At 47.1% G+C, this 18,174-nt stretch overlaps 1 protein-coding gene and 1 pseudogene across 1 annotated transcript in view; both read right to left on the bottom strand.

The window, feature by feature from the left end:
• Window positions 1–2,659: 2,659 nt before the first annotated feature.
• On the bottom strand, window positions 2,660–11,291 carry LOC140460254 (uncharacterized; annotated as a pseudogene).
• A 1,991-nt stretch (window positions 11,292–13,282) lies between these two features.
• Window positions 13,283–18,174, bottom strand: part of LOC140460036 (uncharacterized) — a 111,236-nt gene continuing 106,344 nt past the window's right edge. Inside the window, exon 6 of the mRNA XM_072554443.1 lies at window positions 13,283–14,536. Coding sequence (XP_072410544.1) covers window positions 13,442–14,536 — 1,095 coding nt within the window. The 3' untranslated portion in view covers window positions 13,283–13,441. The remainder of the gene's footprint in view (window positions 14,537–18,174) is intronic.

Raw genomic sequence — 18,174 nt, 5'->3', positions numbered from 1 at the left:
ACTGAAGCTCAGAATTTAGAAACGAAATTGAAAATAGGGTGAGAAAGAGAGTGCCCTACTCACAGATGTTGGACAGAGGAAGGAGGTTGCAATCTCGGGTGAAGTTCAATCTTTATTCAGAGAGAGAGAGAGGAGCAACAACAGCAACTTCCGAAGCTCATGTTCCAACTTCCGCATTCAGACAATAGGGGCGCTCTGATTGGCAGGAGGATCAGTCTCCTTCCGGTCCTCCAGTGCTTCCCATTGGTCCATCAAAAGAAGGGCGCGAGCCGTGTGCGCGGACACCGAGCAGCTGGTGTCGTTTTTTTGCTGACTCCCAGGAGCATGCGCAGTGCTCGCTGCCACAGAGACGCTGGAGATTCTGGAAGGTGGTATGACTGACAGATTTGAAGTGTCCACATGCCAAGAGGAGAAAAAAAGGCTGGAGCCACTTTCTTTTCCCCATCTATGGCTCGACCTCTTAGCCCTTTTGCATTTGTTTGGCTGCTCAACTTTTGTATATCTTTTCCCCAGGGTTGGGGGTCCTAAACGAGAAGGTTTAGGGTATGTGGGGAAAGATTTGAGTGACCTCGGATTAGAAAGAAAAAGTGTGAAAGTTAATTGGCCTTAAGAAATGTCCTCTCTTCCACCCCAACAAAAATAGATTGTTCATAGCCTATTGATCACTCAGTGGGAAGAATGTTGTGAAACTTGAAAGGGTTGAGAAACGACTTATAAGGATGTTGTTAGGTTTGGAGCTACAGGGAGAGGCTGATAAGGCTGGAGCTGTTTTCCCTGGAGTATTGGAGGCTGAGGGGGTAGAGGTTTATAAATCATGAGGGGCATAGATAATGCAAATAGACAAGGTATTTCCCCTGGGGTGGGGAGGTCTAGAAGTAGAAGTAGTTTAGGGTGAGGGGGGAAAACTTAAAAGCGACCTATGGGGCAACTTGTTTCACGCAGAGGGTGGTGCATAAATTGAATGAGCTGCCAGAGGAAGTGGTACAATTACAACTTTTGGATGGTATCTGGATGGGGACATGAACAGGAAGGTTTACAGGGGTATGGGCAAAGTGCTGGCAAATGAGACTAGGTTAATTTAGGATATCTGGTTGGTCGGGACCGAAGGCTTTGTTTCTGTGCTCTAAAATTCTATGATTCTTTTTTGACATAGTCTGAGCCAATTTCACAAGACTAGGAATAGGCCATTCACCCATTACAGCCTGTCCTCAGCTGTGGCCTAACTGCACATATTTCAATGCGAGTTTCAAAAGATGTCTGCAGCTTTTTTATAAAATTGAACATGCTTTAATAATGTTTCTGAATATATCATTTTAGCTATTCTTAATTTTAAAAATATGCCATTTCTCAGGTAGAGTCATCACCATCCATTCTCTCTCCCTCTTCTTATCGGTTCCTGAATCCTGGCACCAGGCAGACACCAATGTCATCTGGCCTCCAGCTGGCAACTGCAGAGAATGGAGACAATCCCTGAGCCAATCAGAAGGCTGTCCTGAGGGGAATGACTGTCTCCCAGAATAAAGTGTCCGGTTAAGATTCCCCCCACCCACCAACACCGTGTCTGCAGCCTGGCTTCCAGCTGAATCTATCTGAGCCGAAGGTCCTCCAGAGTGTGTTTACCCTGGATGATAGCATCCAGAGCCTCCCACCTTCTGTGAGACAAGTGCCACTCTGTCCTCCCTGATGTGTGTTGTGTCACTGCTTAACTGTTTCCAAACTGAGCAGAGGTTGATGGCCAAGTTCAGAACCCATGAGGATAACCTTGGGTGACGCCACACCTTACACTCTCTCACACTTACGCAGACCCTCTCTCAGACACTCACAAACCCACCATTGCACACACCCTCTCAGGCTCATACTCCATCATACACACATGCAAAAACACACTCACACTACTCTCATGCACACACATACATACAAGTCCATGGGATGAATTTGCATTTGCAGGAAACTTTACAATGCTGATAAAACAACACAGTACCTGCATTCCTAAAAAAATTACAATTTTTAATGATACTAGCTACTTATTCACTGCTCCACCTGATACATGACATTGGAAACTTCGCGCAGGAGGCTGCAAGAAATGAGCATCTTTAAAACAAAAACCTCTTGGAGCTCAAAGCTTTCAGTAAGAGTCTGAGCCTGGCGGTAAGTTCAGGTAATCTTTATTGCGACCCAACTTTGTTATAACTTCAGATCCCCCCAGCAAAAAGGTGTAGAAAAAGTATCTTATTTTTTAGAAACAGCTCAAGGTCAAAGCACACACATTTCTCCCCGCGCCCCTTCACCCCCACGTTCTTTACTATTTGTCAGCACAGAGTTGTCCTTTTGGAATTGGATCCTTGGTATAGCCATAAACTAGAAGAAGTATTGCCTCATGCACCAATTTAAACCCATACCTTGTCTCCAAGTAGGTTTCTCCCCCCTCATCGGCTGGAGTTGGGGTGGGGGGGAAAAGGAGTGCAGAATAGTCAACCAGGCTGCTGTGGGTCTGGAGTCACGTGTAGGCCAGCCCGTGTAAAGGATGCACTGCGACGAGTGAATGAATCTGTTCCCACAACAGCAATTTCCTTCCCTAAAAAGGTGGTGAGTGAATCAGATGGGGGTTCCCCCTCCCCTCCCCCTCCCCTCCCCCTCCCCTCCCCTCCCCTCCCCTCCCTGACAATTGTTTCGTTGTTAGATTCTGAACTCCAGATTTTTAACCGAATTCCAATTCCGCCATCTGCCTTGGCAACTCCTGGAACTGGGTTGATAGTCCAGTCGATAAAGGCACTCAGCCGTCGCTGCCTTCAACACCCTGCGATGGCATGTGAACTCTCTGGTGTCCCCGCAGGTGGGAGGAGCGGTTAAAACTCTTCCCGCACTGATAGCAGGTGAACGGCCTCTCCCCTGTGTGGACCCGCTGATGCCTCAGCAGGTCAGAGGCCTGGGTAAAGCCCTTCTCACACTCTGGGCAGCTGAAGGGCCTCTCCCTAGTGTGGACCCGCTGGTGCTTCAGCCTGTCGGAGGAACTGTTGAAGGCCTTCCTGCACTCTGTGCAGGGGAATGGCCTCTCCCCCGTGTGGACCCGCTGGTGGGTCAGCAGGGCAAAGGAATTGCTGAAGCCCTTCCCGCACTCGGTGCAGAGGAACAGCCTCTCCCCAATGTGGACCTGTCGGTGGGCCAACAGGGTGGAGGCCTGGGTAAAGCCCTTCCCACATGCGGAGCACCTGAAGGGCCGCTCCCCCGTGTGGACCCGCCAGTGCCTCAACAGGTCAGAGCAATTCCTGAAGGCCTTCCCACACTTGGGGCAGCTGAAGGGCCTCTCCCTGGTGTGGACCCGCTGGTGCCTCAACAGGTCGGAGGAATTGCTGAAGGCCTTCCCACACTGTGCAGGGGAATGGCCTCTCCCCGGTGTGACTGTGACGATGAATCTCCAGAGCAGATGGGAAACGGAAGTCTTTCCCACAGTCACCACACTTCCACGGTTTCTCCATGGGGCAGGATTCTTTGGGGTTCTCCACGGCCGAAGCTTCAGCCGCACACCACACGTGTAGAGCTCCTCCCCTCCGTGAATTCCTCTTCCCAGGCCTGAAAACTGTTTCAGGCTCCACACTCAGTGCACTCCAACAGTAGGGTCTCTCATCCAGTCCCACTGATGCTGAAAACGGACTGAAACAGGAACCAAAAAGCTTTGCTCCTTCTCACGTAATCAGTCAAAAATTGTTGCAGTCCCGATGGATTGAGTGACTGTCAGACATTGACGTCAAAGTGAGGACTGCAGACGCTGCAGAGTTAGTATCGAAAAGTGCGACACTGGAAAAGCACAGCAGGTCAGGCAGCATCCGAGGAGCAGGAGAGTCAACATTTTGGGCATAAGGCCTTCATCTGTTCATTTTGAAATTTCCATCTTCAGATCTTCAAATACTCTAAAAAGAGATTACAAAATTCATTACTGTCAGTCCAGAATAAAAATTCAGAACAAGCAATTTGTTTGTGCTATTATTCCACAAAATTGAAAGCACTATCCCACACTCACTCTCTCCCACCCTCCGCTCTAACTCATTCTCCTGAAGGTGTTGATTCAGGATCTTATAGGGGCAGAAAAGCAAAAACATCAAGACTGACATCTGAGTTTTGGATAACTCCACCTGAAATTTAATATCTTTCACAACACTGGGATATTGCTGAGACTGAGCAGGTCTGATTTTGGAAAGCCAAAAAATGTCAATTCAGGGTGAACCTGCAATGCAGGTTCTTGAAGAACCACCAGACAAAATGGTTAACATTCCCAGGAGGAGGGGGGGTGAGAAAGCAAAATGAGCTATCAAGGCATTGACACCGCCACCAGAGAGAAACTGAACATACAGACATGACAAACATTTGTGGAAAGCCAAAGTCATTGAGACGTACAGCACAGAAACAGACACTTCAGTCAAATTCTTCTGTGCCCAACCAGATATCCAAAATTAATCTCGTCTCATTTGCCAGCACATTGTCCGTATCCCTTTGAACCCTTCCTTTTCATACACTCAGGCTGATGACTTTTAAATGTTGTCATTGTACCAGCCTTCACCACTTCCTTTGGCAGCTCATTCCATATATGCACCATCCTCTGCGTGAAAATGTTGCCCCTTAGGTCTCTTTGCAGTCTCCCTCCCCCTGCCCTCACCTTAAATCTATTACCCTCAAGTTCTGGACTCCCCATCCCAAGGAAAAGACCTCGTCTATTTATCCAATCCATGCCCCTCATGATTTTAAATAAGTCTATCAGGTTACCCCTCACATTCTGACACACTAGGGAAAACAGCAACACCCTATCCTTCCAACCCTTCTTACCCAGGTAATTAAGACATATCTGAGTTTGCAGAGTCTGCTCCCTACCTGGGTTCACTCCAGTTGCTACAAGTGAACAAACGTCCCCCCCCACCCCCGCACTCCACCCACTGCTTCCCCCCTCCCCCCACTTCCTGAACAGTTAACAAAAATCCCTTCTCTTCACAGAACCCTCACTGTTCTAACAAGTCCACACCAACCTCCGAATGGCAACCTCACCACACCCATTCTCCTACTCCTATTGCTCTACATTTACCCCTTGACTAATACGTCTAACCTGCACATCCCTGGGCACTGTGGGTAATTTAGCACCGCCAATCCACCCGAACTTGCACATCCCTGGGCACTATAGGTAATTTGGCCTGGCCAATCCCACCTTATCTGGACAAAGTTAAAAATCACACAACACCAGGTTCTCATCCAACGGGTTTATTTGGAAGCACTAGCATTTGGAGCGTTGCTCCTTCATCAGGTGGTTGTGGAGTGTAAGATCATAAGACACAATTTCTGGAAAAGCATTAGTGTCCTGGCATTGAAATGATATATTGAACAAACCGGGATTGTTAAGTCTTTCATGTTTTACAATGGATTGCAGACATCATTAATATGTAAATCCCAGAACTTCGTGTAAGGCACCTTCTCAGGATAACTTTAAGGCTTTATAACAAAAGGAGACACCTCAGCTCAAACAATGCATTAAAGGTGTGAGGTCAGAATCTGTCTGTATCCCAGTCTAGAGTCAGACTGGTTCTATTTCCAATGTGGAATTTACAAAATATTACATGTATTAACTGCCTGCAGATTGTGCATTTTCTGAGGAAAATAGAATGCATATGCAAATATCCTTCTGCAAACACAAATTCACCCCCAAGGACTTGTGCATGTGTGTGCATGAGAGAGAGAGAAAAAGTCAGTTTCCATGCTGTATATCTCTATGTCAATTTGAGAACAGATACTTTTTTTCTGTTGGTAAAAATATTGTTGTAAATCATAGTGGGTACTAATAGCTCGATGTAAGGGTGAGAGAATTCCTCAAATAAGGCACTGTAGAAATCCTGGGAGAATAGTATTTCTGGTTTCCTTCCTATTGAACAATATTAAGCACAAGCACCTACTTATTTCTAATTTTGGTTCACATTTCTTATTTTATTCCCTGCTATGACTACACTCGGTGTCTGGACGATTAACAGGCTGGGAGATTGTGGGTCTGGATTGACTTCTTGTTCCGGAAGGTGTTAAAAAAAAAAGGGGGTCAAAGCATCAGCAGAAATCCAGAAGGGGTGAGAAATCAGGACCTGAAATCAGAGCTGACACCAGATTACCCTGTGATCAGTGCTTTGATTACCTGTGCTAATCCTCTACCTTTATCTTGCTTTCCATTTGATCACCTCCTCAATATTGAGGATCCAATCCTTGTCATCTTGGAGCCATATCTCTGTAAGGAGTCCCATATTTTAATTATTCCCTTTAATGTGTGCAGTCAATTCATTCGCTTTTGCTGCAATGCAGCACACATTCAGACATACCATTTTTAGTTTCAATTTTTATGATCTTTCGAATCCAGTTTTGATTGCTGGTACATTTACTCTCCATATCTTTCTGTTGTTCTCGGATATTCATTTTTCACAGCACTGTATTGCTCACTGGCCTTGATTCGGATTGGCCATGCTAAATTGCTCATAGTGTCCAGAGATGTGCAGGTTAGGTGGGTTAGCCATGGGAAATGCATGGTTAGAGTTTCATACTAATAGAAGCAGGAGTAGGTCATTTGGCCCATCGAGTCTGCTTTGCCATTCATTTAGATCATGACTGATCTCTCCATTGTCTCAGCTTCTCCTCCTTGCATTGTCCCAACTACCCTTAATACCTTTACCATGCAAAAACCCATCTAACTGTGTCCTGAATATACTTAATTAAGCTGCCTCTACTGCTTCCCTGGGCAGAGAATTACATAGATTCACTATTCTCTGGGAAAAGCAGCTCTTCCTCATCTCTATCCTAAATCTACTCCAACTAATCTTGAGGAGTGGTCTCACCCACCAGCAGAAATGACTGGATAGGGTAGGGTTTCATCCCCACAGTGCATGAAATCCCACTTTCCACCAAAATCTCAGATGCACTCACTCACTCAGGTGCTGTCTCATAAATGAAAGATTTCATTGTAACTTCTTCTTCTCCCAGTAAGGACAAAACATCTTTGAAGGCTGCTCTGAAAGTCCAGTCTTCACAATGAGACTTCTGGTTTCACCAAAGACCCAGAGAGTCATACAGCACAGAAACAGACCCTTCAGTCCAACTCATATGTGTTGCCCAGATATCCCAACTTAATCTAGTCCCATTTACCAGCATTTGGCCCAAATCCCTCTAAACCCTTCCTATTCTTGTACCCATCCAGATGCCTTTTAAATGCTGTAATTGTATCAGGCTCCACCCCTTCCTATGACAGCTCATTCAATACATGCACTATCTTCTGCAGGAAACAAGTTGCCCTTCATGTCCCTTTTAAATCATTCCCCTCTCACCTCAAACATATGCTCTCTACTTTTGCATTCACCCTATCCATGCCCCTTATAAATATTTATAAGGTCATCCCGGAGCGTCTGATGCTCCAGGAAAATATCCCTGACCGATTCAGCCTCTCTCTGTACATCAAACCGTCCAACTCTGGCAACAGCCTTTCAAGTCTTTTCTGACCCCTTTCAAAGTTTCACACCATCTCTCCTGTAGCAGGAAGACCAGAATTTAATGCAGTATTTTAAAAATGGCCTCACCAATGTCCTGTACAGCCACAACATGACCTCCCAACTCCAATACTCAATGCTCTGACTAATAAAGGAAAGCATACAAAATGCCTTCTTCACTATTCTGGCTACCTGAGACTGCACTTTCAACGAACAATGAACCTGCACTCCAAGGTTTCTTTGTTCTGAAACACTCCCTTAACTGTCCTGCCTGGATTGCCTTACCGAAATGCAAACATCACATTTCCCTAAATTAATCTCCATCTGCCACTCCCTGGCCCATTGCCCCTCCAATCAATTCTAATTTATAGCAAACTCTCTGTAATTCTTATTCCCTGGAAGCTCAAAATCTCCATCCCACACACTCCCTCCATTCTCACTTTGTTGAACCTAATCCCTGCTGTACCTCATCCTGAAGGGTCTGGGTTCATGCTGATTAACAGGGCCACACTCAGGGGAATCTAATTGAAACAAACAGAATACTCAATGGCCTGGACAGAGTTGATGTTGGGAAGATGTTTCCATTGGAAGGAGAGACAAGCAGCTGAGGGCAGAGCCTTAGAGTAAAGGGAAGACCTTTCAGAACGGAGATTAGGAGAAATTTCTTTAGCCAGAGAGTGGTGAACTGATGGAATTCATTGCCACAGAAGACTGTGGAGGCCAGGTAACTGAGGATATTTAACACTGAGACAGAAACAGTTCTTGAGTATCAAGGGAATCGAGAGTTACAGGGAGAAAACAGGAGAATGGGGCTGAGACACTTCTCAGCCATGATTGAATGGTATGGGCAGACCCAGTGGGCTGAATGGCTTAATTTCTGCTCTTATGAATAGGAAAGGTTCAGAGATATATAGGCCAAACAAGGTAGGACTAGTTTACTTTATTAATATAGTCAGCATGAAATCAAGTATCTGTTTCTATGCTGTACGATTCTGTAACTGTTCTTAAAACCATTTTTTCTGTTCCCTCATAACCATCCATTTCATTGTTGTTCCAAATCAGATGAACACAGCCTTGAATATATTCAATGACCCCCTAACCACAGGAAGCCCCCCCCCCCCCACTTCTGAACTCAATTCCTTTTGCTAATACACCACTTGCCCTGCTGACTGCTGAGTGCACCTGTCTGACAACGGGTATTGACTGGTGTAGAAAGACACTGAAACCTCTTTGTACATCCACATAACATTCCCGATGAACGGCTCGTGTCCAAAACGTCGACTCTCCTGGTCCTTGGATGCTGTCTGACCCGCTGTTCTTTTCCAGGGCCACACTTGTCAACTCTGATCTCCAGCATCTGCACTCCTCACTTTCTCCATATCCCAACATATCACCATTAAAACAATGCACCTCCTTTCTGCTTTTGTTTTCCCACAGCATATTATCACATTGCAGTCATGCATTTGTCATGTGTTTGCCAATTGAGACACAGATCTGGACCAACATTTCTAGACAAGTGAGTACTGCAGATGCCGGAGATTAGAGTCGAGAGTGTGGTGCTGGAAAAGCACGCAGGTCAGGCAGCATCCGAGGAGCAGGAAAATTCCTGATGAAGGACTTTTGCCCGAAACGTCGATTTTCCTGCTCCTCGGATGCTGCCTGACCTGCTATGCTTTTCCAGCACCACACTGTCGACCAATATTTCTACACTCTGTCCCCACCCTGAATTCACTCCCTTTCCTTTCAGTTGTTGCAAGTCAACAATTGAACGCCAGAATGAAAAAAAAGTGGAACAGATGGCGAGAAAAGAGAGTGCCGTACTCACAGTTGTTGGACAGAGGAAGAAAGTTGCAGTTTGGGATAAAGCTCAATTTTCATTTAGAGAAACAGGAACAGCAGCAGGTGCTGCTTCAGAAGCTCATTGTTCAACTTCCGCATTCAGACAATACTGGTGCTCTGATTGGCAGGAGGACAAGATTTCTTCCGGTCCTCCCGAGTTCCCTATTGGTCCATCGAAAGTAGGTCTTGAGTCGAAAGTGCGTACAACCAGGCGCATGCACAGTCTTTTGCTGACACCAGCGGACATGCGCAGTGTCTACATAGAACCAATTTGACAATATTAGAAATGCTTAACGTTCCGGATAGATTTGAAGTCTCCAAATGCCAATCGGAGGAAAAAAAAAGTTGAACCACAATTTCCTTCCCCCTACCCCCCACGGCTCGACACTGTATTCCTTTTGCATTTTGGCTGACTGCACAAATTTGCATTCCTTTTCCCTCGGTTAGGGGAGCCACAAACTGGAGGGCATAGGTTTAGGTTGAGTGGGGAAAGATGAGGCACCAAAGGATTAGAAAAAACGGGTGACATTTAATATGCCTCAAGAAATGCCAGAACGAGAGGACATTAGTTTAGGGAGAGTGGGGAAAGGTTTAAAACGGACCTAAGGGGTAACTTATTTCAGGCTGAGGATGGTAAATGTATTGAATGAGCTGCCGGAGTGGATGCTGGTACAATTACAACTTTTAAAGGGCACCTGGATGGGTGTACGAACAGGAAGGTTTAAAGGTGTTTGGGCCAAATGTTGGCAAATAGGAACAGAATAATTTAGGATATCTGGTCGGCACAGACCAAACTGTTTCATTCCATGCTCCATGACTCTATTTCTACATAGAACCAATTTGACAATATTAGAATAGGCAACTCACCCCTTACAGCCTGTCCTCAACTGTGGCCAAACTGCACATATTTCAACGCAAGTTTCAGAAAGATGCCTGCAGCTTTTTTAAAAAATAGAATTGAACATGCTTTAATGTTGTTTCTGAACAGCTATTCTCAATGTTAAAGATCAGCCATTTCTCGTGCACCCCCATCTCCCAGGTAGAGTCATCACCATCTGTCTCTCTCTTCTTACAAGGGCTTGATACAGCGATCAAAGAGGGATGGAGGCACGAGAAATAATAGGTGGTGGGGAAAGAGAATGGTTGAGGGGGGAGGAGCTGAGGGTCAGTGTCAAGAGAGAGAAAATGGACAGGGGGACAGAAAGAGAACGGACAGAGGGCAGTGACACTACAAATCCCACCTTCCCCAGGACCACAGTAATCATTTCTCAAGATACAAATGGCTAAAGCAGTAGAATCACTGCAGGCCATTCAGCCCATTTACCTCACACTGACCTTCCAAATAGCATCCCACCAGACCAACCCACTTACCATACAACCCTGCAGTTCCCCATGGCTTATGCACCTGAAAATGCACATCCCTGGACACTTCAGCACAGCTGATCCACCCTAAACTGCAAATCTTTGGACTGTGGGAGGAACCCACGCAGACACAAGGGGGACAATGTGCCAAAGTCACCGGAGGCTGGAATCATACCCAGCACTGTGAGGCAGCAGTACTGACCACTGAGCCACCATGCCACCCAGAGCTTTGATGTTGTGCTTCATCTTTTTAGCTTCTGACTTCTCATGCGCCCTCAGCAGAAGCTCTGCCCCTCCTGAGTTTTGTGGATCACACCCACTGCAGCCTCCCTTTCCCACTTCTCCTGTCCTGAGCACGTCGGTTCCTGAACCTGGTGCCAGACAGACACCAATGCCATCTGGCCTCCTGCTGCTAACTTCAGAGAAAGACGACAATCACCTGTCAATATTCAGCCCTTACCCCCAACGCCCCCTCCACCACTCAGCCAGTTAGCTGCTCCCCCTGCCTCCCAATCTCCGATCCCCTTTACCTGTGTGATTCACACTCACACCCTTCTGACCCTGTCCAGTGACCTAATCAGAAGGATCTGTCCAGAGGGGAATGACCATCTCCTGGAATAAAGTGTCCGGTTAACTTTCCCCATGACGTGCCTGCAGCCTGGCTTCCAACTCCATCTCTCTGAGCCAAAGGTCTCCCAGCATGTGTTTACGCTGAATCACAGCATCCAGGACCTCCCACCTTCTGCAAAGTGAAAGACAAGTCTCACCCTGCCCTCTCCAATGTGTGTGTGTAGATTAGATTCGATTCTCTACAGTATGGAAACAAATGTTCCTTTGGCCCAAAATGTTCACATTGACCCTCCAAAGAGTAACCCACACAGACCTATTCACCTACCTTAAATTTACCCCTGACTAATGCACCCAACACTATGTGGAATTTAGCATGACCTGCACATCTTTTGGATTATGGGAGGAAACTGGAGCACCCGGAGGAAACACATGAGGAGAATGTACCAACTCCACATAGACAGTTGCCCGAGGTGGGAATCGAACCCGGATCCCTGGTGCTGCGAGGCAGCACTGCTAACCACTGAGCCACCATGTCACCCAGTAACTGCTGAATTGTTTCTACTGGCCAAGCAGAGGCCGATAGCCAAGTTTGGAACCCATGAGGATGGTCTCAACCGGGACCTTGGGTGACCACACTACACTTAACACTGTCTCTCACTCCCATACATACACACCCAGTCACACAGACCCTCTCTCACACACACCTCCCACACTCAAATCCATGCACACACCCTCTCACAGGCTTATACTCCACTGCATCGAAATACTTTATCAAGCATGCACACACAAACACTCCATCTCTCTCTCTCTCTCTCTCTCATGCACACACACACACAAACAAACCTATGCAGTGAATTTGCATTTGCAGATACATTGTGCTTTTTGAGCAAAATACAATCTGCAGGCAGTCAATCTATGTAATATTTTATAAATTCCTACTTTGGAAATAGAACATGTGTGACTCAGGACTGGGATACAGACAGACTTGAACCTCACACCTTTCTTGCTTTGTCTGAGCTGAGATGTCACCTATTTTTACAAAATCTTAAGTCATCTGGAGAATGTGACTTAAAAGTAGTTCTGGGATATACATGTTAATGAACCAAAACCTGCAACCCATTCTCAAAGAGGAAAGACTGAATCGCAACTGGACATGTTCAGGAAATCTTATCAACTGCATGACACTGTAATGTTTTGCGATAAATTCTATGTCTTATGATCCTGCCCAACACCTACCCGATGAAGGAGCAGCGCTCCGAAAGCTAGCGCTCCCAAATAAATCTGTTGGGACTCTAACCTGGAGTTGTGTCGATTTTAACTTTCTCCACCTCAGTCCAACACCAACAACTGCCCATCATTTCGAATGAACACAGCCCCCACCTCCTGGTGCTGCCAGGAAACTTTACAATGTCCATAAAACAACACAGGACCTGCACTCCTGAAATATCTGCAATTTCCAACGATACGAGCTACTCATTCACTGTTCCATCTGATACACGACATTGGAAACTTAGTGCAGGAGGCTGAAAGAAATCAACAGGTTTAAAACAAAAACCATTTGAAGCTCAAAGCCTTGAATGAGAGTCTGAGCCTGGCGGTAAGTTCAGGTAACCCTTTATTGTGACCCAACTTTGTTACAGCTTCAGATTCCCCAACCCCCGCAGCAAAAAGGCGTAGAAAGAGCTTTTTATTTAAAAACAGCTTAAGGTCAAAGCGCACACACTCCCTTTCTTAACGTGTAGGAAGTATTGCCTCATTCAGCAATTTCAATGTATACTCTGTATCCAAGTAGGTTTCTCCCTGTTCATTTGCTGGGGAATGGGACGGGCCCAGTGGGGGGTGAAGTGGGTGCGGGTGCAGTGTGGAGTCAACCATAGGCCAGACAGGGTAAAGGATGCAGCTGGGATGACTGAGTGAATCCTTTCCCACAATGGCAGTTTCCTTCCCGAAAAATGACGTGTGTCAATCAGATGGGGGTTTTCTCACCCTAACTCCACCCCCCCCCCCACCCCCACCCCAACTCCCCCCGAAAAATGGCTTCATCGTTAGACTTGGAACTCCAGATTACTGACTGAATTCCAATTTCACCATCTGCCACGGCAGGATTCAAACCCGGGAGGCCCCAGAACTGGGTTAATACTCCAGTCAATAATGGCACTCCTTCAATGCCTCTGCTATGGTACGTGAACTTGCTGGTGCCTCCACAGGTGGGAGGAGCAGGTGAACACCTTACTGCACCCGGGGCAACTGAAGGGCCTCTCCCCTATGTGGACCTGCTGGTGTTTCTGAAGTGTGATGGCCTGGGTAAAGCACTTCCTGCACTCGGGACAACTAAAGGGCCTCTCCCCCGTGTGTATCCGCTGGTGAGTCTGGAGGTTGAAGGCCCGGGCAAAGCCCTTCCCACACTCGGGGCACCTGAAGGGCCTCTCCCCGGTGTGGGACCGCTGGTGTCTCAGCCGGGCAGAGGCCTGGTTAAAGCACTTCCCGCATTCACAGCAGCTGAAGGGCCTCTCCCCCGTGTGGACCCGCTGGTGGGTCTGCAGGGTGGAGGAATCGCTGAAGCCTTTACCGCACTCTGGGAAGCTGAAGGGCCGCTCCCCTGTGTGGAGCCGCTGGTGGATCAGCAGGGCAGAGGCCTGGGTAAAGGCCTTCCTGCATTCGGAGCAGCTGAAGGGCCTCTCCCCTGTGTGGACCCGCCGATGGGTCAGCAGGTGAGAGGAATCACTGAAGGCCTTCCCGCACTCGGGGCAGGAGAGTGGCCTCTCCCCCTTGTGGATTCGCTGGTGCCTCAGCAGGGCGAAGGAATTGCTGAAGACCTTCCCACACTCGGGGCAGCAGAAAGGCCTCTCCCCCGTGTGGATCCGCCGGAGGGTCAGCATGGCGGATGCCTGGGTAAAGCCCTTCCTGCACTCGGGGCAGCTGAAGGGCCTCTCCCCGGTGTGACTGCGCCGATGAGTCTCCAGAGCAGACGGGGCACAGAAGCCTTTCCCACAGTCACCACACTTCCACGGTTTCTTCACAGGACGGGATTCCTCAGGTTTCTCCATGGCCGAAGCTTCAGCCGCACACAAACGTGGGTACAGCCCCACCCTGCCGTGAATTCCTCTTTCCAGTTCGTATAACTGTTTCAGGCTCCACACTCGCTGCGCTGCAACGTAGGGTCTCTCATCCAGTCCCACTGATTCTGAAAATGTACTCGAGCAGGAAGCAAACGCTTTGCTCCTTCTCACAGAATCACAGTCAAAAATCATTGCAGTCCCGATGTCCCAGTGTCACTGTCAGACATTGATGTGAAAGTGAGGACTGCAGTTGCTGGAGAGTCATGACTTCAAAAGTGTGACGCTGGAAAAGCACTGTAGGTCAGGCAGCATCCGAGGAGCAGAAGAGTCAATGCTTCGGGCATAAGGCCTTCATCTGTCGATTTTGAAATTTCCGTCTTCAAATCTTCAAATACTCTAAAAAGAGATTACAAAAGTCATCACACTCAGTGCAGGGTAACAACTCTGAACAAGCAATTCTACTTTCTGCGGAATATACTTTTATTTTGTTATTCCACAAAATTGAAAGCACCATCCCACTCTCTCTCCCCCCTCTGTTCTCACTCCACTCTAATTCTCCTCAAGGTGCTGATTCAGGATCTTACAGATGCAACCAACAGAGTCATAGAGATGTACAGCGTGGAAACAGACCCGAACGCAGGGAAAAGACTTTGTCTATTTATGCTATACATGCCCCTCATAAATTTACAACCTCTATAAGGTTACTCCTCATGCTCCAACGCTCCAGGGAAAACAGCTCCAGTCTGTTCAGCCTCTCCCTATAGCTCAAATCCTCCAACCCTGGCGACATCCTTGTAAATCGTTTCTGAACCCTTTCAAGTTGCACAACATCTTTTCCTTGGAAGGAGACCAGAATTGCACGCAATATTCCAACAATGGCCTAACCAATGTTCTGGACAGCCGCAACATGACCTCCCAAGAGTAAAGAATTAACATGAAAAAGTCTTCGATAAGCATTTGGTACTTAAAGTTTGACAAGGCACTGATGAAATGCATCCAACAATCTTGAAGGAAGGGACAACAGAAATTGTGGAAGCCGTAATTTATCAGTCTTCCATGGACTTGGAGGAGGTGCCAGAAGACTAGAGAACTGCAAACATTGCAGCCTGGTTTAAGAAAGGTTGTAAAGGTAATCTCAGCAATTATAGAGTCAGAGATGTTTTGCTATCCTATCTTTCCCATAAAGGCTGACAGAACAGGCTGTGAGCAGGAGTCTGCTGGGCACCACTTTCATTAATCAAAATAGAAAGAGCTATTGATTCAGCACCTCAGTAAATCTTGAGACAGTCTTGGCTCCTATGCACATGTTGGGATACATGTAAGGAGATGTTTATAGTTTGCTTCTGTACTTAGAATTCATAAATTGAAGCCAGTGTACATTCTAAAAATATTCAAGATTAAAAGTACAGAGGAGATCAATATTATACAACAATCCAACAACCCCGCCCCAGGACAACATGCGCCTGACCCTCACAAAGATGGCGGCCGGTTGCCCGGGCAACCCGAGAGCTCCTTCGCCGGTGAAGTAAACACTGGGGCCTGTGGGGCTTCTATTGGAGGCCTCAGTCCTCCCCCTAGGAGTTTATAAACTCCCCAGTCTCCCTCCTCCCGCGGTTCCCAATCCTACCCTGTCTCACTGTCTCCTCTCCCCGGGGGCAGGAGCCAGGTCTTGGCGCTCGGGCCTGGCGACCTCCCCGGGATGTTTCTGAAACCTGGTCCTGTTCTGAAGAAGGATCACCGGGACCCGAAACCCGTCCTCACATTTCTCCCGACACGAGCTGCCGGACCTGCTCAGCTTTTCCAGCGGCTCCTGTTCTTGTTCCTTCAGCCGCCGGCGCCATTCCTCTCCCACACTCAGTAACACGGTCTTTGTCCGGCCGCGGGACCTACACTGCACATGCGCCAACACAAAGGGGGCGTGGTCCACACAATGTCGTCACCAACTGAGGGGGCGTGGTTGGGGTGTCCTCCAACCAATAGGGGACAATGGGGGTTGGTTTTCCCCGCCCCCAGCCCCTGAAAGGTGGGTTTCATTTAAATGTGAATGTGGTTTTCTTTTTAATTTTCAGCCTGTTCAGGAATGTTACTCCAGACCTTTGGAAGGCTGAAACATCGGGAAACTTCCAGACACAAACAAAGGGGTTTTAAAAAATGAATAGAAATAGGGAAGGTAAATTACGAAAGAAGCCGAGTATAAAATATCAAAAGCTTCTGTTGTTGTGCCAAAGGGAACAGAGTCGCTAAAGTAAATGTTGGTTCCTTGGAAGGTGAAACAGGTGAGTTAATAAGGGGAACACTGAAATGACAGAGCTGCTAAATCAATACTTTTCCTCAGTTTTCACTTTGGAGGACAGCAGTACCATTCGGATTGGAACGAGCAAGTCAAAGTCACATCAACGTCGATAGGTACACTATTAGGATTGAGGGCAAACAACTCCCCTAGTCCTGATGGCCTACATCTTAGGGTACCAAAGGAAGTGGCAGTGGAGATTATGGATACATTAGTTACAATATTTCAAAATTCCCTGGACAGGAGAAAGATTCATTGAGTTTATTTAATAGAGAGATAGGTAGGTTCTTGATTGTCACATTTTGGCCCACTCTCCTAACCTATCTCGATCCATTTGAAAGGTTCATGTTTCCTCATTGCAATTTACCATCACGCCTATTTATGTGTCATCCACAAATTTGGCAAATGAGCCTTTTATACGTGTATCCAAGTCCCTAATGTAGATTGTAAATAGTTGAGGTCCAAGAACCCAACCCTGTGGCACCTGACTAGTTACATCTTGCCATTCAGAAAAAAAAGCCATCAATTCGGACTGTCTGTCTTCTGCCCATCAGCCAGTTACCTATTCTCGTTGTCATGGAAAGGCTACCAACCTCAAAGACCCCTCCCACCCTGGGAATGATCTCCTGCACCATCTTCTGTCAGGCAGAAGATACAGAAGCTTGAACACATGTACCAACAGGTTCAAGAATAGCTTCTTCCCTGCTATTATTAGACTGCTGAATGGAGCTCTCCAATGCGAAATCGAATGTTGCTTCTGCGCACCTCCTGTGCAGCTGTAACTCTGTATGCTTCACTCTGTCTAAGCGCAGTATGACCTGCATGTCCTTGTTTGCTCGGATCTGACTGTACTGCTGATAAAACAACATTTTTGACTCTACTTAGGTACATAGCACAGTACAGGCCCTTTATCCTACTCTAAGATCAGACTGACCTACATACCATTTATTGTACTAACTTTCATGTACCTATCCAAGAGTCAATTAAAAGTCCTTAATGTTTCTGACTCTACTAACACTGTTGACAGTGCATTTCACACAGCCACCACTATCTGAGTAGAGAACCTACGCTGACATCTCCCAGAAACCTTCCTCCAATTACCTTAAAATTATGCCGAGAGTGTGATGCTGGAAAACCATAGCAGGTCAGGCAGCAGCCAAGGAGCAGGAGAATTGACATTTTGGGCATAAGCCCTTCATCAGGAATGAGGCTTGTGGGCTGGGGGTGCTGAGAGATAAATGGGAAGAGGGTGAGATTGGGGGAGAAGGTAGCTGTTAATGCCATAGGTAGATGAAGGTAGGTAGGTGTGTGTGAGTGTGTGAGAGGTGGGGTGGCAAGATGATAGGTCAGAGGGGGTTATGGTGCAGATAGATAGGAAAATATGATGGACAGGTCAGAAGGGGCAGCGCCAAGTTGGAGGCTTGGGACTGGAATAAAGTGGGGGGAGGTGAGGAAACTGTTGAAATCCACATTTGTCCTGTGTGGTTGCAGGGTCGCAAGGCAGAATGAGGTGTTCCTCCTCCAGGCATCGGGAAATAATGGTTTGGCGATGGATAGG

The sequence above is a fragment of the Chiloscyllium punctatum genome, chromosome 36, assembly GCF_047496795.1.
Source record: "Chiloscyllium punctatum isolate Juve2018m chromosome 36, sChiPun1.3, whole genome shotgun sequence".
Lineage (NCBI taxonomy): Eukaryota > Metazoa > Chordata > Chondrichthyes > Orectolobiformes > Hemiscylliidae > Chiloscyllium > Chiloscyllium punctatum.
The sequence above is the reverse complement of the archived record's forward strand: the minus strand, read 5'-3'. Positions and strand labels throughout refer to the sequence as shown.